At 42.8% G+C, this 24,818-nt stretch overlaps 1 protein-coding gene across 1 annotated transcript in view; it reads left to right on the top strand.

Moving 5' to 3' along the window:
* Positions 1-474: 474 nt before the first annotated feature.
* CBLB (Cbl proto-oncogene B) overlaps positions 475-24,818 on the top strand; it is a 118,660-nt gene continuing 94,316 nt past the window's right edge. The window contains exon 1 of the mRNA XM_069971095.1: positions 475-890. Within this exon, the coding sequence (XP_069827196.1) occupies positions 693-890 (198 nt within the window). The 5' untranslated portion in view covers positions 475-692. The remainder of the gene's footprint in view (positions 891-24,818) is intronic.

Raw genomic sequence — 24,818 nt, 5'->3', positions numbered from 1 at the left:
ACATGACTTGGGTTACGCTAGTAGAGAGGTGACATGACTTGGGTTACACTAGTAGAGAGGTGACATGACTTGGGTTACACTAGTAGAGGTGACATGACTTGGGTTACACTAGTAGAGAGGTGACATGACTTGGGTTACACTAGTAGAGGTGACATGACTTGGGTTACACTAGTAGAGAGGTGACATGACTTGGGTTACACTAGTAGAGGTGACATGACTTGGGTTACACTAGTAGAGGTGAGCTGATACGTTACACACATGCCCTGAGTTGTCCTGTGAGCTGGCTGCATGTGTTGGTCAGTAATATAAGGTGTAGCCCCCTGTCAGCCCCCAGCTGCCCCATCTGCCCCCCATTACCTGCCCTCCCCTCACCCCAGCGCCGCCGGCTGCTGCTTAGGGACACGCTTGAGGTAACTGGCGCTTTAAAGGGGCCGTGCACGACTAAACCAGCCCTGCTCTTCCCATCCTCCTCCTCCGGTGACCTCACTATTAGCTCAGCCTGCAGCTCGGATGAGAAGGGGAAAGGAGCGGAGAGAGAGTTCCTAGAGCCGGCACAAGGGGCACGGAGAAGGCGGCGGGAGTGTCCCGAGCAGCGGCCGCTCCTGCGCACTGCCCCCGTACTCCCCGTCCTTTGTGTCCTTGTGGAGATTGGCCCCGAGGCCGCGCTTCCTGCCTTATTCTGCTACAACAACATGGCCAGCAGCGGGGGCAGCAACAGCACCATCACTAGCGCCCCGACCGGGCGGGTCCTGGGGGCCCGCGGCGCCAACCCCCGCAAGGCCCGCATCCAGGGCTTCATTGATGCCATCCAGGACGCGGTGGGACCCCCGAAGCAGGCGGCGGCCGACAGGCGGACTGTGGAGAAGACCTGGAAACTGATGGACAAAGTGGTAAGAGGAGGGCGTCATGGGGGTGTCCGGTGCCGCTCAGGTCACCCTCTGCCGGGACTCTGTGCGGGATCTCCGGCCGCTTCTCCCTCTCACTAGGAAACTTTATTAACTGCTGCGCTGCCGGGACGCTGCCTCCAGTGTGTGTGATACAGGGGACTATGACAACACTGCAGGGAGCTCAGCATGCCTGCCAGTAAGAACTATCCGGTATACAGTTACTAACTCTGTATATTACAGCTGATAACTCTATAGCATCTGATAACTGTCTGCTATGCATATACTGTATCTGATAGCTATATACTACATCTGATAACTCTATATACTGCATCTGATAACTCTATATACTACATCTTACAACTCTATATACTGCATCTGAAAACTATATACTGCAGCTTATAACTCTATACTCTGATAACTCTGTATACTACATCTTATAACTATATACTGTAGCTTATAACTCTATACTCTCTGATAACTCTGTGTACTACATCTTATAACTCTATATACTACGTCTGATAACTATATACTGCATCTTATAACTATATACTCTCTGATAACTATCTGCTACATGGACAGGACACATAACTCTTCATCTACTACTGTGATAACTATACACTCCATGGGGTAACTATATACTACATGGAATAACTTTCTATATCCTACCTGTAACAATATCCACTCCATCTGATAACTCTCTATACACTACAAGTGATAACTGTCTATACACTACATAGGGTAACTCTATAGACTACATGTGATAACTTTCTGTAAACTCCATGTAACAATATCCACTATATTTGATAACAAATCACTAAATGTAACAACGTTATCTATTCCATGTGATAACCGTCTACTATATATATATAATAACTCTGTATACACTACATGTAATATCCACTATGTGTAATAACTTTCCACTTCACATAAAAACATAACAGTATGGGAATTACCGTGATGATTGACTCTATGTATCAATATCCACTACATATAAGAGCTATAATGTGTAACAGCCTATCAATATACTCATGTAATAACTGTATCCGCTCCATGAGACGGGGTATCAATATACTCATGTAATAACTGTATCCGCTCCATGAGACGGGGTATCAATATACTCATGTAATAACTGTATCCGCTCCATGAGATGGGGTATCTATATACTCGTATAATAACTGTATCCACTCCATGAGACAGGGTATCAATATATTGTGACATATGATGTAATATTCAGCTGTGAGAGTGGACTGCTCTGTATATACACCCTGGAGGAGGGGGGAGTTGGAGGAAGGTCATTTAGAATAATTGGGGTCTGGAGTTGAAGGGGGGTCCACACGCCATATGGCCTCTTGCTGAGAGTTTGCAAAACATTTAGGGAGGGGGAGGGGGCTTGGTAGAATGGGCTTTTGATGGCTTTGATCCCATCACACTTAGCTGTTTTGCCTGAGACAGGGAAGGTGCACACTGTCCATAGTTGTCACCGTATACAGACCGGCCTAATATATCTGCTGTGGGACTGCATGCACTTTAAGGGAACCTTACTGACCAATCAGGAGCAAGAAGAGAACACGTCGGCTCCTTCTTACTATATAGTCAATCAAAAGTGAATGAGTCTGTGCAGTTAACGCATAAAGTAAGAAGGTAGGGAAGCAATGGTGACCCCTGCATGCAGACACTTACCCTCTGGGCATCTTTAAAACAAAGCAGCTAGTGGGCACATCTGTGGGTCAGATTATTGCCTCGTGCCATACAATGGGAGGTCTCCTCTCGGGGGTCACACGTTCGCTTTGCTCAGCTGGGACCACTCATTGAACAGTGAAGGGGATGCTTTAGCCACCTGGGTGCTGGTAAACTTAAAAAAAAAAATACTTTGTTTACTATAGATTGGCACTTATCCCTATTGCTGTATATGTAACCTTGGTATATGTCCTTTGTTACTATCAGGTTTGGTCTTTCAGGAAGATGTTATTTTGTATTTGCGTGTATTGGTGGCCTAGTACAGACCCTGCATCTGGTCCCAGGAGATTGAAGCCGTTCAGTAGCCGCAGCTCCAGACCATGACACGTCCATAGGTTTAGTGCTAGAAGATGTGTGTTCTGACGTCAGCTCCTGATACTACTACTAAACTAAGTACAAAGTACCACGGGGCATGCCTGAATACCGGAACTATGTTCCCATATACTGTACATGAGCAGCCGCCCGTCTGCTACTCTGGTAAAGTCTTATGAACCATAACAGAGGACAATGTTGTCATTTTCAGAAACCCAACTAGAAAGTAATTTTCAGAAACCTTTCAAGGAATTCTGAGTTACTCTATGGGACTTTCTATGAACCTATACATGACATGCTTTGAGCAGAAACTATGGGGCACAGCACTCAACTGAGCCCTTAGTGATCCGTGGGGGTCTCGGCACCCAGACAAGGTACAAGAAAATGTAAGAAGTTTGTAAAAATCCTTTAAAGCAAATATGTCACATTCAAGATACAGTTAAAATCTGTTTGCAGCTGAGCAGATGGATGTATCGTTTTCTTAAAGGGGTTATCCAGTGCTACAAAAACATGGCCACTTTCTTTCAGAGACAGCTCCACTCTTGTCTCCAGTTCAGGTGCTGTTTGCAATTAAAGTGGCTGTACCATCAGGCCCAGGCTGAAGCACTGGAGGCGGGCCGACCCACCCTTAGTGGGAGGAACCCTAGCCCCTCTATGATAGGGTTCCACTGATTCTAATGGAATCACGTAATGGAGGGGCTGGAGTTTCTTCCCACTAAGGGTGGGTCGGCCCGCCTGCAGTGCTTCACCCTGGGCCTGGTGGTACAGTCACTTTAAGCTCCATTCACTTCAATGGAACTGAGAAGCAAAACCCCGCCCAAGCTGGAGACAAGAGTGGGGCTGTCTCTGGAAGAAAGTGGCCATGTTTTTGTAGCGATGGATAACCCCTTTAAAGATTTAGTAAGACTTGTATCTTTTTGACTGTAATCCCTGCACTTCCTCACACCTCTTCCCTGCCGTAACTTGTGATTGGTGGAGTCTCAGCATCAAGAACATGACCAGTCAAAACTTTTCATATGTCTGTGTGACATGTCAAGTTTTAGTTTTCTTAAAGTGACAGTAACGCTTTAAAGGTTTTCCTGTGTATCTAACCTTTCAATATCAAATGGGGTGGAACAGAACTTGACATGGTACAGATGTAAAAATCCACACTGCAGATCAGTTTCTGCTTGGAAATTTTCAGCCATGTATAGATGTTGTTTATAAAACTCTCATCTGCTGTGCTGCTTCTGTATCCCATTGTGGGTTTTCCCACACATAGATCCGGATGGAAAATCTGCAGCAAATCTGCTACGAGTGATATTAAGGTGGGCATACACCTTCAATAACTGTCTGCCGAACGATCCTTAGGCCAACAGTTATCTCTCCTGTCCTCCCCATACACATGAATGTTTGGCACGGCCGAGTGTTCCTAAGTTGTCTGTGCAGAGGGATAGGCCGCAGCCAGACAGTTCTGGTGGTGGATTATCTCTCAGAGAACAAAAGGGGTTGGACAGTGATTTTTCCATCACACCCTACAACTCTCTGCAACAACATTATCTGTCGCAGTGTCAGAAATGCCCCATACACTGAGCGAGCGATGGGTACCGACGATAAAAGTGTTGGGTGAGCGCTGACTTTCTTACTACCATGCATAGTTGTGGAGTGGGAGTTCCAGTTATGACTGGGGTTATGTCTGGGTCAGTTTGTACATACCTCTATGTAGGGCAATTGTTTTTCTAAAGTTTTGTGCTTTATCTGCATTTTTACTATGTAAGGAGCCTTATCTGTCCTGGAGAATTGTGCATCCTGCTCCTGACAATAGAAGCACAGAGCCACAGCCTTCTACATTTACTGCTGTGGACGTATATGCTGCTATAGGACAATTGTACATAATCTCTTTCAGGCAACAGACATTGGAGATCTGGAGGCAGTGGGCACACATTGGGCAGCATATTATAAAAGTCGTTTTTTAAAAAGTCTGTCAAAATTAGACTTTAGGCAGGTGTGTGTGTGTCTGTGTGACAATAAACAACCTAAAATAATAATAATTTTTATTTATATAGTGCCAACAGATTCTGCAGCACTTTACTTACCAGTCCTTGTGCCCTTGCAGCGCTGCACCATGGAGTTCCGGCACTCTGCCAGATGTCGTCTTCTCTCCTTTTCTTACTACATTACGACCCGGTGGGAAGGGGTGGGAGATAGCCCACGTATCCAGTAAGTGACTGCAGCGGCATCCCGCCCCAGTCTCTAACTGGCTGAGTAAGGCATCCATTAGCCGAGTCGTGACATAGTGGGAAGGAGAGAGAGAATCCCAGCAGGGGTCCAGGAGCGGAACGGCTGCATGGCCTCTATTTAATGGCCAATAATTGCCATCATTTTAAAACAAATGTTGTTGTTTTGAAATAACGGACGTTATTTGCCAATAAATGCTGACCATCCACTTAATTTCAGCAGTATGTGAACATAGCCTTTCTGTGTTTTCAATCCACTTCTGGTTTTGGTTGCAAAATAGTGACCAAAATACTGTGTGTAAACATAGCCCAAAGGTCCCCTTAAGGCCCTATTCCACTGAACTTTTTCGAACGATTATCGTTCATAAAATCGTTCAAACGACCGCTCGTTAACGATATTCGTTCTGTGGAATAGTTGTAAACGAGCGAACGACAACAGCGAAATCGTCGTTGAGTTGTTCACTATTTTTTTTTCAACATGTCGAAAAAAAATCGTTGGTCTTTCAACAATAATTCGCTAATCTTTTCGTTGAATAAAAAAAATCTTTCAGTCGTTCTTGAAATGTCTACCTACATTTCCTCACGTTTTAAACGACCATGTAACGATCGCAAAAAAAATCGTTACACTACAGATATCTTTCACGTTCCCACACGTATTATGTGTTATTGTTCGCTTAAAAAAATCATTAAGTGCTCGTTAACGAGCGGTCTATGAACGATAATCGTTCCGTGAAATAGGGCTTTTACACCTTATAAATATAAATGCCGAACATTTCTGTGTATGGGGAGGACGGGTGCCGGATGGGAGAGATAACTGAGGGCAGCCTCTGTCCCAGATTCTGATTGATAGCAGTAAATGGAGCCAGACACTCCATTGACTTTTAATTCCTGGTTGGTGTCTGCTCTTTTAATTCCTGACCGAGGCCATGTTCACACACTGTACTTTAACAATAAATAAAGGCTGTTGTTGTGTGTTGCTCATTGACAACATTCGATTACGTTAAAGTGTATGGAGCAATGGCCGTAGTGTATACACTCTGTATACACTACGCCGCGGTTCTCTGCAGCCGCACAAAATAATTGACAGGTCTATTATGTACGGCCGCTGTTCATTGAACAGCGGCTGTACTCAGTGTAAAGTACGGCTTCCGGCCATACTTTACACTGTGGTCTATAGTAAATTGGAGTGTGGGGACACCCAAATGTGCCTGCATTCCAATTATAATCAAATGATGTTCAACCGTCCGATACTACAATATTGGCCGTTGTTTGAAAGGGTTGTGTCAAACAATGGCCGATGTTCTCTCATTGTGTACCAACCCTCATTTTCCATCGTCAGATCTGCATTAGCTTGCACAGACCTTGCTGAATTGCTGCTGCAGATTTTTAGTGCAAAAAATACATGAGTAAAATTTGCTCAGCTGGTCAGTTTACTTATTGCAGGCTGTTTTACACAGTGTGTGAATGAGACTTCTTGAAATCTTGTTCATATTACTGGAACTAATATGCAGCTGATTTCCTGCATGCAAATAGAGTGGTTTCACACTACAAGTTTTCCTGCCATTTTTACTTTGTGGGTTTTTTTTTTTTTTTGAGTGAGGACCAAAAACGCTAAGGCCACATGATATTATGATAGTCTATAGTGAAATATACTTCTCTTTTTCAGGTGTCTTGGTGCTCATAGCATTGTGTGACTTGTAAATCTCCAGAATAATATGCATGTAGGAGTGAATTAAAAAATGCGGACAAAAATGCAGTGTGAAAAAGCATGAAATGTGCTGATTTTTGCAAGCAGAAAACAAGGACAACTCTACTGTGTGGTGGTAGCTATTTGAGGCTTGTGTGACTGCTTTAAGAAGTCATGCTTCACCTATATGGCTGCTGCGTTACTTACTAAGGTGTTTAGTTATTCCTAAATGGACTTCCCTTTGATCATATTTGAACTTTCATCAAGTGTCAGAAGCATGGAGGAGCATTGTGAGCAAATAGCACAGTGAGCGGCAAGCTGTTGCTATGCTGGGCCCAGTCTGACAAGCAATTTTTTTTTTTGCTAAATCTAACACTTTACGACTGTACGTGTAATTTTTTTTTAGTGTTCGTGTGAGATCCTGCACATTCTGATGGTGGTTGCAATGCTACAGCTTGTGCGCTCAGTTACACATTTGACACTTGCAGATACAATTTGTGTTAGTTGAGTTCCATGAGTTTGTGTTGTCGTTGACTGTGTAGTGTACCTGCAGTTGGTTCCGGCTGCTCAGATTTGTTCTGGCCATATATAATTCCACAATAGATGACAAGTGTAACTAGAAATCTTAAGACTAATACTAGTAATAGATTCTGAAACTCCCAAAATATCAGCCTAAAAAAAGGAAAAGAGAACCAATACAGATAAAAGTTCTTACTAGAGATGAGCGAACCTCGAGCATGCTCGAGTCCATCCGAACCCGAACGATCGGCATTTGATTAGCGGTGGCTGCTGAAGTTGGATAAAGCTCTAAGGTTGTCAGGAAACCATGGATACAGCCAATGACTATATCCATGTTTTCCACATAGCCTTAGGGCTTTATCCAACTTCAGCAGCCACCACTAATCAAATGCCGAAAGTTCGGATTCGGATGGACTCGAGCATGCTCCAGGTTCGCTCATCTCTAGTTCTTACATGTAAAATTCAGAGCTACTAGAAGCTTTAAAGTGTCACTGTCATTTACATTTTTTTTTGCAGATATCAATAGTCCAGGCGAAACTTTGTAATTGGGTTTATTAGCCGAAAAATGCATTTTTATCATGAAAAAGCACCTTGAAGCTCCCCCCCCTGTCTTCATTGTTCTCTATGGAGAGGGGAGGGGTGGAGGGAGATGAGGCATCAAAACAGGACAACAAAGAGTTACTTTACAGCTACATCACCGCAGGAACTTAATAAACAATGTATACTTACCAGTCCTCGTGCCTCTATATTGCTGCTCCTAGGTCTCTCTGATGGCCGCCGGCAGTCATTTTTTGCCTGGAATCCGGGTACCCGGCTTTCCAGCTGCAACGGCCCGGCAGTCAGTGACTATTGCTCAGCCAGTCAGTGACTATTGGCGTCCACTGACAGCTGGACCTTGGAGCGGTGCTATGAGGCACTAGGATAGGTAAATATACTTTATTATATTCCCGCTCCCCTCTGCCTTTCATTATTTTTTTTTTTGTCTCATGAGACTTCTCCTTTAAAGGGGGTATACCCATGTGGGACACTTGTGGCATATTTATAGGATATGCTATAAGTGTCTCCTAGTGTGGGACCTACACCCATCTTTAGACTAGGGGCCCCCTGACCCAGCAAATCAGTAACATCAGGAATCTATGCCAGCTCAGATATAGCACAGATTGGTACTTAGTTATCACTGTGTGCTGATGTAGTAGTACCTCAGATAACAGTACATTATGCAGAATTACAGAATTATCACTAGGTGTTACTACTGCTATGTAGTGCCACAGATAACTATAACTATTTATGCACAGCAATTCCTTAACCCCTAGACGACCCTGGACGTAACCCTATGTCCTGGGTGTTTCTCCGGCTATGAAGCCGGAGCGCGCTTCATTGGAGGTGGGGGCCAACTGCAGTGAGCAGCCGGGACCTCACCGGTAATGACACGCTGCAGCGATCGCGCTGCCACGTGTCATTAACCCCTTAAACGCCGCGATCGCAGCGCTTAAGTGCAAGTGACAGGGGGAGTCCCCTGTCACTTACCGATCGGGACCCCCGCAGTGTGACTGCGGGGGTCCCGATAGTTGAAACGGACCGCCGGAGGTCTCTTACCTGCCTCCGTGCGGTCCGATCGGCGATCTGCTACACTGAGCCTGCACAGGCAGGCTCAATGAGCAGATCGCCGATAACACTGATCAATGCTATGCGTATGGCATAGCAATGGTCAGTGTAAAAATCCAAGTAGTGAATGTAGAAGTCCCCCAAAGGGACTTCAAATGTGTAAAAAAAAAAAAAAAAAAAAGTTCAAAACATTATTACACTACCCCAAAGCCCCTCCCCCAATAAAAGTTGAAATCACCCCCCTTTCCCATAATATAAATAAAACAAATAAAAATAAATAAATAGATAAACATATAATATACCGTAGCGTGCGTAATTGTCCGATCTATTAAAATATAACAAGCGTCATTGCGAACGGCGTACACGAAAAGAGGGGAAAAAGTGCGCAGATTACCAATTTTTATGTTACATTATATATTAAAAAAAATCAATAAAAAGTGATCAAAACGTCCGATCTTCACAAATATGGTATTAATAAAAACTAGAGATCATGGTGGAAAAAATGACACCCCATACAGCCCCGTAGGTGAAAAAATAAAACCGTTATAAGTGTCACAATAGGCCCATTTTATTAATATTTAATTGCCAAAAAAAAGGATTTCATAAAAAAATATATATATATAACATTAGAGAATCTGTGTAACCTGCATATGGTTGTGTTTGGGCTGACCTTTAGAATAATTGTATCATGTCGCTGTTACCATATAGTACATTACGTAGACACAGGAACCCCCCAAACGTTACCATATTGCATTCTTTTTTACGATTTCACCTATTTATATCTTCATAAATAACATGTATGAAGGAATCCCAAATATATTATGGTAAAATGAATGACGCCATTACAAAGTACAACTATTCCTGTAAAAAACAAGCACTTACATGGCGTGTAGATAGAAAACTGAAAGTGCTAGAGCTCTTAGAAGGGGGGGAGGGAAAAACGAAAACACGAAGATCAAAATTTGCGCGATCCACTGGGTCATTTTGGGCCTGGTCCTCAAAGGGTTAAACGGGTACTTTGGCCATATTAAACCTTTATTATGTTACTGCCCTAGCCGGGATCATAACAAGCATGCTATTCTTACCTCTCTGTGCTCTCCCATCCTCCTATGGCATTTCTGGGTGCCACTTCTATGGCAAACTCCTCTTGGAAGTGACAGCCTGCTTAGCCAGTCACTGGCCATTGTGCTGCTGCGTCTCAGTCAGTGATTGGCTGTGCAGGCTTTCTCTGCCGAGGCTCGGTCAGAGCTGTTTTTTTATTTAACAGCATTTAGTGATATGCTTTACGACAGGCTACATGGACAGTCACAATGAACATCTTTGTATGGGACGCACTTTAAGGCATTCTCAGTAACTTGTGTGGCCTGTATAAGGGGCATTCCATGCGAGAAGGAGGCAGAGGTGCTGTTGTCTTTACTACTGTATCTACTGGTGTCACCTCTCTCTGTAGTGCTGTACAGATCACTTTCCAGCAGCCCCTACTTATCACAAAAAAAAGTAGTAGTCTTGGCTTAGTATCAAGCCTAGTGGCCAAAATGAAAAGAATTGCAAGATTTGTATGATTATTTTATAATACGGATAGTAAAATAAAACATTGTTTATCATAAAACTTGATTTTAACACTGTCATTTTCTTATGATACTTTCCCTTTAAAAAAGAGCTCAGGCAAGATGGTAGCCACCATAATATTGTGCAAAAGAGACATTTACAATTAGGAAAGAGAAACAGAGTTTAGAAATAACTGGGGAGATTTCTCAAACATGGTGTAAAGTGAAACTGGCTCAGTTGCCCCTAGCAACCAATCAGATTCCACCTTTCATTCCTCACAGACTCTTTAGAAAATGAAAGGTGGAATCTGTTTGGTTGCTAGGGGCAACTGAGCCAGTTTCACTTTACACCATGTTTGATAAATCTCCCCCCGTTGAACATGTTTTAGTATCTGTAATCAGAAATTCTAGGTGATATATGTTCTTTAAATTGTATGGCCATATTTAAAAGGATTGTCTCACAAACATCTGTCACCTATGCATTGGGCAGGGGATGACTATGGGATTGCTGGAGGTGCAGCCCCTGGTACCCCCACCCATTACACCAATGATCAGGACTGAAAGCGACTCTGTACCCACAATCTGTCCCCCCCAAACCACTTGTACCTTTTATTCCAAGATCTGTCCTGGGGTCCGTTAGGCAGGGGATGCATTTATACTCCTAAAAACAACTTTTAATCCGGCAACGCTGTGTCTAACGGCCGGGGCTTACATTTGTATATGCATTAGGCTGGCACCACCTCTCCGTCCTTCCTCCCCACCCTCCTCCTCATTAGGAATGATCCATGAACATTTACTGCTGTTTGAGCTTTGCACAGGTGTATTAACGATCCAGCCCATGTTCATTATACACACAGGTAAGGAATAGGAAGCAATCTGCCTGGAGGATTCCTAATGATGAGGAGGGTGGGGAGGAAGGACAGAGAGGGTGTGCCACCCTAATGCATATACAAATGTAAGCCTGGCCGTTAGACACAGCGCTGCCGGATTAAAAGTTATTTTTATGACAATAACTGCATCCCCTGCCGAACGGACCCCAGGACAGATCTTGGATTAAAAGCAGCTATCTGAAGGTACAAGTGGTTTGGGGGGGACAGATCGTGGGTACAGAGTCGCTTTAAGGAGAAGGCCATGCCCTGTATTTGTAGGAAGAGAAATGCTGAAATGGTGAACTTGTTTACTGTCTATACGCTGCAATGTACTGGGACAGTCACAGCAATTATCATCTAGCACAAAAGTCTGAAGTACAAAGTTGTATTGAACTGTCAAGTTTGCTGGGACATATAGTGAGACATTTTGCACAGAAAAGTTATGTATATAGGAAATAGACAGTGTATATATTAATGGACTGTTCACATCATGTTCTGATGGCTGGCACCAATAGTAGCGACGGTGGCCAATTTAGGATTGGTTGTACAGTGTACATTTATCATTATTTTTTTTACAAATTTTAAAATAAAAGTGAAGTTTTAAAAGTTTTCTTTTTTATAAGTTGTTTCTTATCCTAGTATTTCTATTTCAGTAAGGGTCCTATTACACTGAGCGATTTTTAACGATTGCAAACGAGATTTTGTTTATTGTTACCCTGAAATCGTTCACCATATTACACAGAAATTGTTAGTTACGATTGTTACTATGATTGTTATTGCGGTTGTTACTATGATCGTTTATTCCTTTTTGATCCCAGAAAAACAATGAACAATGTGCTATTACACTGAACGATTAGTGAAAAAATGCGGAACTTGAACGAACGTGGAATTACAGCGAACAATTAACGATAATTTTAGGTTGAGATCTAAATCAACGGCATACAAGTGATTTTTCGATCGTTGCCTGCAATTACACAGAGCGATTATCGTTTAAATTTGAACGATGTAACAATTTTTCGCACGATAATCGTCCCGTGTAAGGGTCCATTTACACAGAAAGATCTGACAGATTATCTGCCAGAGATTTGAAGCCAAAGCCAGGAATGGATTTGAAAAGAGGAGAAATCTCAGGCTTTCCTTTATCACCTGATCTCTGTTTATAGTCGGTTTCTGGCTTTGGCTTCAAATCTTTGGCAGATAATCTGTCAGATAATCTTTCTGTGTAAATGGGGCCCTTAGTCATCTGTGAAAATGAATAAATTAGTGAATATATGTCTTGGTTAAAGCACTGAGACACTCAAAAAGAAAAAGGTATGTCATATACACATGGGTGGCACATCCAAGAATAGGAAACTATATCCTCACCAATGTATGCAATAAATCTTTATTCATGTAATAAACTACAAGTGCAAAACAGACATGTTAAAATCATTTAAAAACACAAAGAAGACACTCACCCGTGTCTAATAACCACGGTGCCAGTACCCCCCCCCCCCCCCCCCCCCCCGACAGGTACCAATGTAACACCCCCTCCTATTGGCCCAAACAATGTATATCAATAATAAAAGTCATATAAGTGAATGCGTATACAAATATGTGCATGGACCTATACTCTGATGGACACACAACCAGGAGTGACTCAAGATAACTGAAAAATAGAAATCAAAACAAAAGGGAGGTAAGGAGAAATATCACCATAGGAGGGAGTCCATGTCTGGGTCCTAGAAACCCTTGAGAAAGTCTCATGACAGAGACAAAACGCGTGGGGTTTCTAGGACCCAGACATGGACTCCCTCCTATGGTGATATTTCTCCTTACCTCCCTTTTGTTTTGATTTCTATTTTTCAGTTATCTTCCTCCTGGTTGTGTCCATCAGAGTATAGGTCCATGCACATATTTGTATACTCATTCACTTATATACCTTTTATTATTGATATACATTGTTTGGGCCAATAGGAGGGGGTGTTAAATTGGCACCGTGGTTATTAGACACGGGCCAGTGAGTGTCTTCTTTGTGTTTTTAAATGATTTTAACATGTCTGTTTTGCACTTGTAGTTTATTACATGAATAAAGATTTATTGCATACATTGGTGAGGATATAGTTTCCTATTCTTGGATGTGCCACCCATGTGTATATAACATACCTTTTTCTTTTAGAGTGTCCTAGGCTTTTCTATGTCATATTTGGTTGAGCACCCTATACTATTAATTTGATATACCGTTGCTAGTAGTGCCCTGTCTTTCTCTTGTATGGATTTGGTTAAAGCACTGTATTTGACCATGTCCATCAACTAAGGGCCCTATTACATGGGATGATTATCGTGCGAAAAATTGTTATCATTCGAATTTTAATGATCGTTCTGTGTAATTGCAGGCAACGATTAAAAAATAGTTTGTATGTCGTTGATTGTTGACTTAGATCTAAACCTAAAATTATCATTAATCATTCGCTAACCGTTCACTGTAATTCCACTTTCTTTCGCTTAAGTTCCGCATTTGTTCACTAATTGTTCAGTGCAATTGCACATTGTTCATTTTTTTTTTTTCTGGGAACAGAAGGAATAAACGATTAAAGTAACAATCACAAAAACTAACGGCTATCGTTCTGTGTTATATAGTGAACGATTTCAGGTTAACGATAAACAATCTCGTTTGCGATCGTTTCTCATTAGTCGTTAATCTTAAAAAATCACTCCATGTAATAGGACCCTAGGTGCCTTTACACAGAGATTTCTGACAGATTTTTGAAGCCAAAGCCAGGAATGGATTTGAGAGGAGGAGAAATCTCAGTCTTTTCTTTATGACCTGTTCCCTGTTTATAGTCTGTTCCTGGCTTTGGATTTAAAAATCTGTCAGATGAATCTCTTAGTAAAGGCAACCTTATAGCCAATGAATGGAGCAGCTATCTGCTTTTTAGTTTTTTATGGTATCGCTGGAGTTTCCCTTTAAATAAGCTATGGAAAGCTCAAGCTAAATCAACACTAAAACCTGAGATGGAGCCATTCCCCAGGCAATAACTCCAGGTCTGTTGCAAGCTACTCAAAATACAGGAGATGATAACATGGTGCATGTCCATCTGCCATGTGTAGCAAACAGTACAGAGAGACGCTGCCAGACAGCCAATCAGCAAAGGCCTGAGACTGCATTCACATCACGTTTTCTGGGTGATGGTCTGGATAGTGACAATAGTAGTATGCTGATCAGACATTAGCGCAACTTGAGCACACTCATGTCCGCACACTCAAGTCCGATTATACGACATTTGAATACCAGTGGCTGAAAAAGTTGGATGCAGCCTTAGGGAGCCCGGGAAAAGATGGATACAGCCTATGGCTGATAATGGTTCCGTGTGATAGGGCCTTTAGTGTTGTCTCCTAGTGAGAACTCACTGCATTCACTGATCTTATATTTTTTTGTGCTGGACTCAAAGGCACAATGAGGGCTGAGAGTAGAGCTCAAATAACACAGGGAAACATTAGAATCCTCGGCATCATGTGTTTTCCTAAGGATACTTGGGCCATTTCCCATTTCTAGCACTCCTTCTCCCCATAAAACAACATCTCATCAGACTCTGGATGGCGGTCCTGGAACCCTCTCCAGTACAGACATTTCTACCACAGTCATTCTGTTCCTGGCAGAAGCCCGCTAGGCACATTCTATAGCACACGAGTGTTGGTTAGTCTGCGAATGAAAGACAAATTTTGTTTTGAAACAATTCCTGTCTGGAAGTAAAAATAGCCGGAACATATGCTGTAGAGATGACTAGTACACTGAAGAAGTGTCTGTAAGGAAATGCTGCATCAGCACTGGAAATAGTGACACACAAACACAACAGTAAGCAATCGGGCACCTTCCTCTACCTGGCAAGTAACATTAGAGTTATTACTGACTTATTGTAAGGCTGGGTTCACACTGCGTTTTCAGCATCTGTTTAATGGATCCGTTTTTTTTAATGGTCAAAAAAGTAGTGTCAACAGTACTTTATTGTGCGTCAAAAAAAAAAAACGCATCCGTTTGGATCCATTTTTTTTTTATAATGGAAGTCAATGGAAAAACTGATCAAAAACGGATGCACAAAAATGCATCCGTTTTTTGCAATCCGTTTTTTGCAAAAAACTGATCCGTTAAACGGATACTGAAAACGCAGTGTGAACCTAGCCTTACATCTATAGGTAGAACCCTACAAGAATAGGCCATGAAAATCTAATCCACTGGGTGCTAACATGCAGCAACCCTAGCAAACTACAGTTCTGCATGGTAGATGGAGGCCTCAGCTCTGTACACTGAGTAGTGGTGAATGGCTTACTGCAAAGCAACCACTCCCATTGAAGTAAACAGGAGGTGCACTGCAGTAAGCCAGCTTCACTATTGCCCAATGTAAATACCTCTGGCGCTGTATATTGTTTACTTCTGTTCATCGCAGCCCTGCAGAATGGGGGGGGGCAGGTCCTGTCTATTGTCATTTATGTCCATGGGGCTTCCTCTCTCTAACATGCTGTTAAGGAGAATTTATTGCTTAGGTTTGTTGATTAGAGCCAGATACTGGAACTTTTTTTTTTTTTCTTTTGGCAAAGGTGCGGTAATAGGCTGGTGATGGCCTATCCTGTTGAGTCTATGTTCACACAGAGTTTAATTAGTGTTAATTAGTGCTATTGTGCTGTGATTTGACAGAATTTTTATTAATTTACCACAATTGTGCACCACAATTTGTTGAAAAAGTGTTAGTTGACGCTAATTAAATATAGACTTGATAGGTCATTAATAGGGTCTTCCTGGAAATCCACTGTATTGTTTGATAGACTTTTAAGGGGTCTCACAGACTCTCAGGAGGTGTCATCTTGGATCTGCGGCATCACTTTACCCTTTCCTCTCTATCCAGCCCAGGCCTCCAGGATGATTTCTTTCAGCTACAATTCATCACTTTAGAGCCTTACAGACAAACATCTTAGGCTCCGCACTTTTTCTTCAACTTCCTTCCCTTTTTCCTACCAATAGGGTCCCATACAGTAGTAATTCTGCTGTTTAGCATCATGCGCAGTTAAGTGAGTAGGTATATGGGTTGCACATTTGTAGGATCCCCATATAGTAATAATGTCCCTTGCTGTGGAGTTGAAGTCGGAGTCTGAGCTAGTTTTGGCTGGAGTCGGAAAAATATGTACCGACTCCGACTCTAGCTTTAAAAAATGTATATGAATTTTACAAGTTTTGCTCATGAATATTTATTATGAGCAACATTCTAATAGGACACTGGCCCTATTACATAAGGGGGGTCATGGAAAAGTTGTCGGTCACTATTTGGCAGTTTGTTTCTGAGCTGGAAGAGTCCATTGTATGGGGAGAGATCTGTGCTGTTCTCTTCCTGGATGCTGGATGACTGTATATGAGCAGCAGTGTAATATGAAGATATCCTGTGTAATATAGAGGAGGAGGAGAAGAAGACATAAGTAGTGTAGTTGTAACCTCTGTCCTCAGTGTGGTGTTTTCTCTCTGGGAGAAGATTGTGTGTTTTTCTTCAGTGTTCTATGGCTGCAGCTGTGTGTGTGTGTGTGTGTGTGTGAGCGAGCGTGCGTGTTATTGCGTGCCCCCACAGTGACCTCTATATCACTATGTGTGACCCGTCTCTATATCACTATGTGGGACCCGTCTCTATATCACTGAGTGTGACCTCTATATTACAGGTATCTGGCATTATTAGCAGTGTTTCTTTAAGTATGGTGAATATTTAGTTAGAAACATAGAAGACTGTCAGCAGGAAAAGACCACCTGCTTCATCTAGTCTAGTTGTGAGTAGTTCAGGACATGGAGGCTGGAGACTGGCTGCATCCACTGCACACACACAGGAGAATCTGCTTTATATACAGTATTCCTTTATTCCCTCAGAAGTCGCCCCAGGATCATTTAGGACATTAGGGAGAAGCTGCTGAGCCAGTGTGATAAATAAGCCCCTATGTATATGACCGGCCATTTATGAAGGAGTTGGAGTCGGAGCTGCAGCTTACCGACTCCACAGCCCTGTTGCTGTGCCTCCCCATATAGTAATAATGCCCCCTGCTATGCACCCCCTACTCATAGTAATAATGATCCCCTGTTGTGTACAGCACCCCTACCCACAGTAATAATGTTCCCTGCTGTGCACCCCACCCACCTATAGTAATAATGATCTCCTGTTGTGTACATCACCCCCCCCACAGTAATATTGTCTCTTGCTGTATACAGCCCTCCCCCCACCCACAGTAACAATGCCCCCTGCTGTGTACAGTCCCCACCCATAATAATAATAATGCCCCCTGCTGTGTACAGCCCCTCACCCACAGTTATAATGCCCCCTGCTGTGTACAGTCCCCACCCATAATAATAATGCCCCCTGCTGTGTACAGTCCCCACCCATAATAATAATGCCCCCTGCTGTGTACAGCCCCTCACCCATAATAATAATGCCCCCTGCTGTGTACAGCCCCTCACCCATAGTAATAATGCCCCCTGCTGTGTACAGCCCCTCACCCATAATAATAATGCCCCCTGCTGTGTACAGTCCCCACCCATAGTAATAATGCCCCCTGCTGTGTACAGCCCCTCACCCATAATAATAATGCCCCCTGCTGTGTACAGTCCCCACCCATAATATTAATGCCCCCTGCTGTGTACAGCCCCTCACCCATAATAATAATGCCCCCTGCTGTGTACAGCCCCTCACCCATAGTAATAATGCCCCCTGCTGTGTACAGTCCCCACCCATAATATTAATGCCCCCTGCTGTGTACAGCCCCTCACCCATAATAATAATGCCCCCTGCTGTGTACAGCCCCTCACCCATAGTAATAATGCTCCCTGCTGTGCACCAACATAAACACATGATACTTACCTATTGCAGGAATGCAGCAGGACCCTCCATCTTCTCTCCTCCAGTTTGTCTTTCTACTGTTGATCTATACCGTACAGTATATACAGATCATTCCTCATTGAAATTTATCGTTCATCATGTGAGTGAACGTCAGCCAGAAATACAGTCCTATAACTAGCTGAGCTCTGCTACATTCTGCAGCTGAGCTCTAAACCGAGTTAGGGGGGTTTCTGCTGGCACTTTAACGCAGCTTTCTAAAATGTGTTGGCTCCTCTAAGCTCATAGGCAAGTCTTGCGTTCATGTCGTCCCAAGGCAAATCAAAGAGACTGTGGACCCAGCAGTGTATATATACAGTAATAATAAAATGTTTACTTGTCCTGCCTATATAACAAATGTCTCTTGGGTATCTAACCAGTGGGAAGGAACACTGGAGCTGTCCAGAGAGCCAATCGCATTGCACGTTTCACAGGCAACTCCTCCAGTGTGTCATACTCCCCCTCAACCACAGCAGCTATCTAACGCAAATCACATACCAAAGCTGTGGGTCATTGCTGTGTGTAAAAGCAGTGGCTATGGCAGTCAGGAGCATGGTCACTGGAGGTGAACAGCCAGCCATGCCCCATGCATAGCAGGAAACACAATGTACACTAAGGAAACTGTATATCATTGTCAAGTTTATTGGTTAAACATAATAGACTCCCATTTTTTATTAAATATTCTCCTAAAGAAAGTTCTGTAATAAGAGCAAAGTTTCCTGGAAGATCTTCTTCACCTTGGGGACAGCTGATATGTCTGTAAGCAGCAGGGGCTGGAAGTCACTTCATGTGCTAGATGCCTCGGCTCTGATAACAGCGGTGTGCCGAATGATGTTTGAAGAACACTTCCTTCATCCACTACTCCTACATAACTACTGCTGATAATTAATATGGCTTTCCTCCTGGAAGCTGCAGGTTGTTTTCATAGCAACCATATTAATGCGGGCAATAGAGAAGCTCTCGTACAGGATTACTCCCGGGGACATGGGAAAAAAAGGTGTGTTCGGAGATAAGTGCCGTATCTTTCATGTGTGGGGATTAAAAACTTATGTAGTCGTTAGCCAAGGACAGATGTATGTGTTTTTGGGGTTTTTTTTCTTAATGCATTTGAGATCATGTCTTTCCTCCTGTTTGTTTAGGGCAGGGATAGGGAACTCCGGGCCCTTCAGCTGTTGCAAAACTACAATTCCCATCATGCCTGGGCTTCGCTTTGGCCGTCCAGGCAAGATGGGAATTGTAATTTTGCAACAGCTGGAGGGCCGAAGGTTCCCCGTCCTTGTTTAGAGGGGTAGAACTTTTAGGTTATTGTAAAATATTTGATGATTGATGAAGTGAAATTTCGCTGATCGAGTGATCAATTAACATGAGCACTGGCCAATGATGGTGAAACGTTAACTCTATAGATCACATATTTTACAGGATAGTCTCCTTGTGTTACAGGACCTTATGTTTCTGTAGATGGTAATACACTTTTCCCCACACACGTGGATGTTTCTAATGCTGCGTTTACACGGAACGATTATCGTGCAAATTTGCACAATAACGATCGAATTCGAACGATAATCATACGTGTAAACGCAGTGAACGATCGAACGACAATCTTTGATCTTACAAAATGTTCTAAAATCGTTGTTCGCAAAAAATTCGCAGAACGTTCCGTGTAAACAGTCGTTCACCGATTTTTTTTCCAATGTGCGTGATAGGCTTAAGTGATCGCAAAGCAAAGGCCCACTCAAGCAGTCATTGGCAGAGGCAGGAGTCAGCCTGGACAAGGGATGAGCGAATTTAGAGTAACAGCTTAGCACTTTGCTTATCTCGGCGGTCAGCCGGCTGCCATTGAACTCTTTGCCACTCCGCTGCGGTGTCTAGAAAAGCTGGATACAGTCCTGGGAAACTTGGATTCAGCTTTTCGTGGCATTGAGTTCAAAGGCAGCAGGCTGTCGAGTTGTCTGACGAGACTAGCGAAGTGCTTTGCTTCACTATTATTTTCAGAGGCTTTTTCTCTGGCGCTCCTCTTTGATGTCTGTGAATACTCTGGCCATTAGTAGTAACGTCTATATTTGCCTCATTTTAGCTTTTTACTAATTGTGTTTTCAGCTACAAAACGCCATGAGTCTGGCATTGTCCTTGTGTGTAGAAATAAGGGCATTGTGTTCGTATACAGGAAAGCTCTGATTATTCCTCAGTTTGTTGGACATGGTTGCCAGTTGTTCCACTGCTCTCTGACTAACTCGGGAATCATAGCCTTGTTATCTCTAGGGTATTTGATTTGTAGGTGGTTTGTTACTGGGCATGCGGATGTGCTACTACAACACATTTTAAGTACATGATGCCTCATATACATTTGCTGGTGATTTTAAAGCTATTGCCTTTGGTTTCTTTTTTCTTTTTCTTTTTTTTTTTTTTCCTTCCCCCATCTGTATGGAAGACACAGTACTTATAATTTGCAATACAGCTGTTTGGCAGAAAAACTTCACACTAAACAAATATATTTTAGAATGGGAAAACAATGGCAGGTAAAAGTTTCTAGATATATACTTGCCTGTGACATCATAACATATATCATAACATATTGCCACCCTGCAGTTGGCTATTAGGGTATGTTCACACTGAGAAATCCAGGCGGATCACCCGCCGCTCACCCCTGCTTACAGCCGTGCGCATCTCCCCCCGTGCCATAGACTCTGGCGGATTCTGCCTTCTGTCCAATGAACAAACAAGTTTGCAGAATCAGCTGGCGCTATACAAATAATAGCATTATTATTGACTGACGGCTGAATCATTGTTCACCTGTTGGTTAGTGAAGGTGTATGGGGACCTTTAGAATAACCTTTAAAAAAAAAAAATCACTTGGCGTGCCCAAAAGCCTTTTTTGTTCTGAATGGGACAGGTCTTGTCTATTGTGTCACATGGCCCATGGGGCTTATGTAAAGAAATTCTCTAAATGCTGTTAAAACCTCTTACACAAGATGGCAGCCCCTATAATAATGTAAAAAAAAAATTACAATCGGAAAATAAAAACAGATTTGAAAAGCAGAACATGTTTCAGTACCCAGCTGTAATCGTGCAATACATTACCTTTAAGGGGAACCAGACAGGTTTTCTTTTAACCTTGGCTCTGTGGTGCTTATGTGGTTGTCACTGAATGCTTAAGTTCTGCTTTTTGATTTGAACACAGATATTAGTAGCCAGTGTTTATAACCTATTTGTCTAGAACCAGAACAGTGCGTAATAGACGACATTCTTTACATCACTGATAAAGTCAGCTCTTTCTTTGGCAAGAGTTGTGCTCGATGTTGCGTCTCCTATGACGTTACAGTCTTTGTGCACACGCAGGTTATCACTTTTTCTATTCAGTTTTGTGCTTAATGGTGCGTTCACACCTACAGGATCTGCAGCTGATTTTCTACTGCGGATACGCAGCAGATCTGCAGCAGATTTCATTTAAATAACTGAACACAGCATCAAATCTGCTGCAGATCTGCTGCAGATCCTGTAGGTGTGAACGCACCCTAAGGGTACAAATACACACTGTATACGCAGCGTATTTTCTGCTGCGATACGCAGCAGATTAGATCTTAATAACTGAACATAGCATCAAATCTGCACCATCAAATCTGCTGCGTATACAGTGTGTGTGTGTGTTTGTACCCTAAAGAGAATTTGTCACCTCCCAAATGCCTGTGAAGTCGAGCATACAATCACATTGCCTGTTGTGCAAATATTGCACTTGTCATTCCAAACATGCAAGAAGTGCATTTAGAGGTGTATTCTGGTATCCGAACATTGGCTCAGATATACTAATGTGTCTGCGACAGAATTCTGGCTAAAAAAAGTTGCGCACTGGACATTTCTCCACCTTTAGGCTATGTTCACAGTATGTGCAAACAATATACGTTGTTTGCACAACAACGGCTGTTATGAAATATGGCCGTTGTTTTCACATAGTGTGAACATAGCCTTATTATGCATTTTGGACACTTTTCTGCAAGGTTCAAACAGTGTACTTTATTCACAAGAATCTGTCTGAACATTCAAGCGTACTTGGCAAAGTACCATATTTTTTCGGCGTATAAGACGGCCCCCCAACTTTTCCAGTGAAAATATAGAGTTTGGGATATACTCTTCTAACTCACACCAAATAAAAGTTAATAAAAAAAACATCAGATAACAGCGAGATCTGAGAGGCAGAGAAGGATGTACAGTAATCCTGGTAGGATAAAAGGGCAGCCAGACGGGTGAAAGGTGTGTTTTTCTGTGCACAGCGCCGCTCTACCTTATCTCTTTTTTTTCCATACCCCGCAGCCTGCAGCTTGCTCTGCCCTTCATATGGTTACCCCATAGGGCGAGAATGCGGACGTTTTTAAGCTCCCCCACGGTATGCGACGTCTGCAGATTCAGTTCATAAGTTTCTCAACTCCCACCCTATGACGACACCCGGCGTATAAGATGACCCCTGACTTCTGAGATGATTTTTTTGGGTTAAAAAGTAATCTTATACGCAGGAAAAATACAGTAATAGCTAGTGTAAACTGAGTAGACAGTCTTTATACAGCAGCATGCAGCACACTGGTAAATCTGGCACACTTAAAAAAGAACTACCATTATGGGAAAAAAAGGTAGATGGGAACATAATAAACTTACCCGTTCCCGTGCCTCCGTTGCACCTCTGTTACGGCCATCAGTTTGTTCCACCCCACATGACCGCAATTAGCAGGAGACACCTGAGTGCATGTGCTTTTATCCCTCCTGTTTGTCCCATTCTATCTGCAGTAGCAATGGTGAGCGCAATACCTTATCCAGACTTGTGCTGTTTGGGGGCAGCTTCCTCCGCCGGCAGTGCTGGCTGGGAGTTTTTGGGGGGGGCATTTTTGGGTCTGGTCCTGTGGCATGGGGGTTGCAGGGCCGTTCCATGGCCCCCCCTTCCCTGCTCATGCACGCCTGCGGGGGTGGTGGCCACTGACCGACACAGTGTAGGGACCCATGTGTATCAGATACCTGCACGATGGTACATGGGGCAGTGTGGCTTGATCAATTGATATACAAAATTCAGATGTTTTTTATGCAGCCAAGAGGCACTAGTGTCAGCCATAGGTGTGAGGTGCAGTGCTCTTTTTCTTCCCTGAACCGTATTTTGTTCCACCCCAGTCACTGATTGGCTGAGTGAGATAGCGCTCAGCTTGGTACGTGATGTTGCGATCTGGATCGCAGCCTAAACCAGGTCATCCTTTCTTCACCAATAACCATGTGATGTTGCTGGGATTATGGGCAACATTGCACAGCTATAGGTGACCACATGGGGGCATGGTTTGAGGTGCAAACGCGGACTCTAGTGTGGGAACGAGGTCTAATGCACAATAAACAATTTTGTTGTATACTTGGCTTCACAGGCATTTTGAAGGTGATGGATTTTGTTCAACTACGTGCTTACTATAACCTGCATAGCTGTTGCCTTTGATCAATGCCTTACTAACCTTGTACACTACATTAAAAATAACATAAATAAAGGAACTATGTTTTTAACTTATTTTTACATCCTATCACTTGGCTTTTGAAATGTGAGGCTTAATTGTGTAGGGCTGGTAGACCCTATTAAACGTACATTACTGAAAGGGTTGAGATCGTGTGAAGCTATTATTAAAAACACTATGGAGCATCTGTGAGTGATTTTAACAGACTGGTGAACACACGTGTTAAGCTCAGAATCATAAGCAACAACAGTCTTTTTTTTCATTTTTTTTTTTTGTCTCCTGACCTTTTGTTACGGCACATCCTGTTTACATTTACATAGAACAAAGCGAACAGAAAAACACAAAAAAGGAATTCTTTGGTAGAGAAAGGAAAAAAAATTATGCAATATACATATACAGTATAATCAGCCTCTGAAGTGTTACCTGTAGAGTCTATAACCTATTATTTTCTTGCATGTTCCTTTTACATTATTAGGCTATGTTCACACACTGTCTTTTTAGGTGAAATAATAGTCGTTATTTTATTATGACGGACGTAAATAATGTTCATCATTTCAATGGCCGTTGTTAAACTAAAAAAAACCATAGCCTTATATTGTCATTTGCATAAATATTACAAAAACATAATGGGGCAGATTTATCAAAATTGTTATGCTAAAGCCTAATTGAGTGTCTCCATTTAGTTGTTCATCTGTAACAATTGATGCCCACCCCCCCCACACTATACAGATATATAGACACGATCAGCCTTTGTCATCAGCTAATTGTTGTTTGTATTACAGTGATAATCTGCTGAATTGGCCTGATTTGGCAGATTTATACAAGCATCTAACCTCAGTGCCATTTTCTGGAACTTTTATTATATATGTATTATTATATATGTAAAAGAATTCCATCCCAGTGCACCGGTCCACCCTTTCTAATGTATATTAGCAGAGCGGGCTGGCCAGGGAAGAGCGGTGCACTTGGGGAAGGGGGGGGTCCCGCCCCCAGTGCACCAAAACGCCTCATTAGCACAGGGAATAAACTGCTAATATCATGAGAACAGCGCAGAGGATGAAGGTAAGGAAATCACCTTCATCCTCAGCGC

The sequence above is a fragment of the Dendropsophus ebraccatus genome, chromosome 5 (genome assembly GCF_027789765.1).
Source record: "Dendropsophus ebraccatus isolate aDenEbr1 chromosome 5, aDenEbr1.pat, whole genome shotgun sequence".
Classification (NCBI taxonomy): Eukaryota; Metazoa; Chordata; class Amphibia; order Anura; family Hylidae; genus Dendropsophus; species Dendropsophus ebraccatus.
Note: the sequence above shows the minus strand (reverse complement) of the source record. Positions and strands in the feature narration are given on the sequence as shown.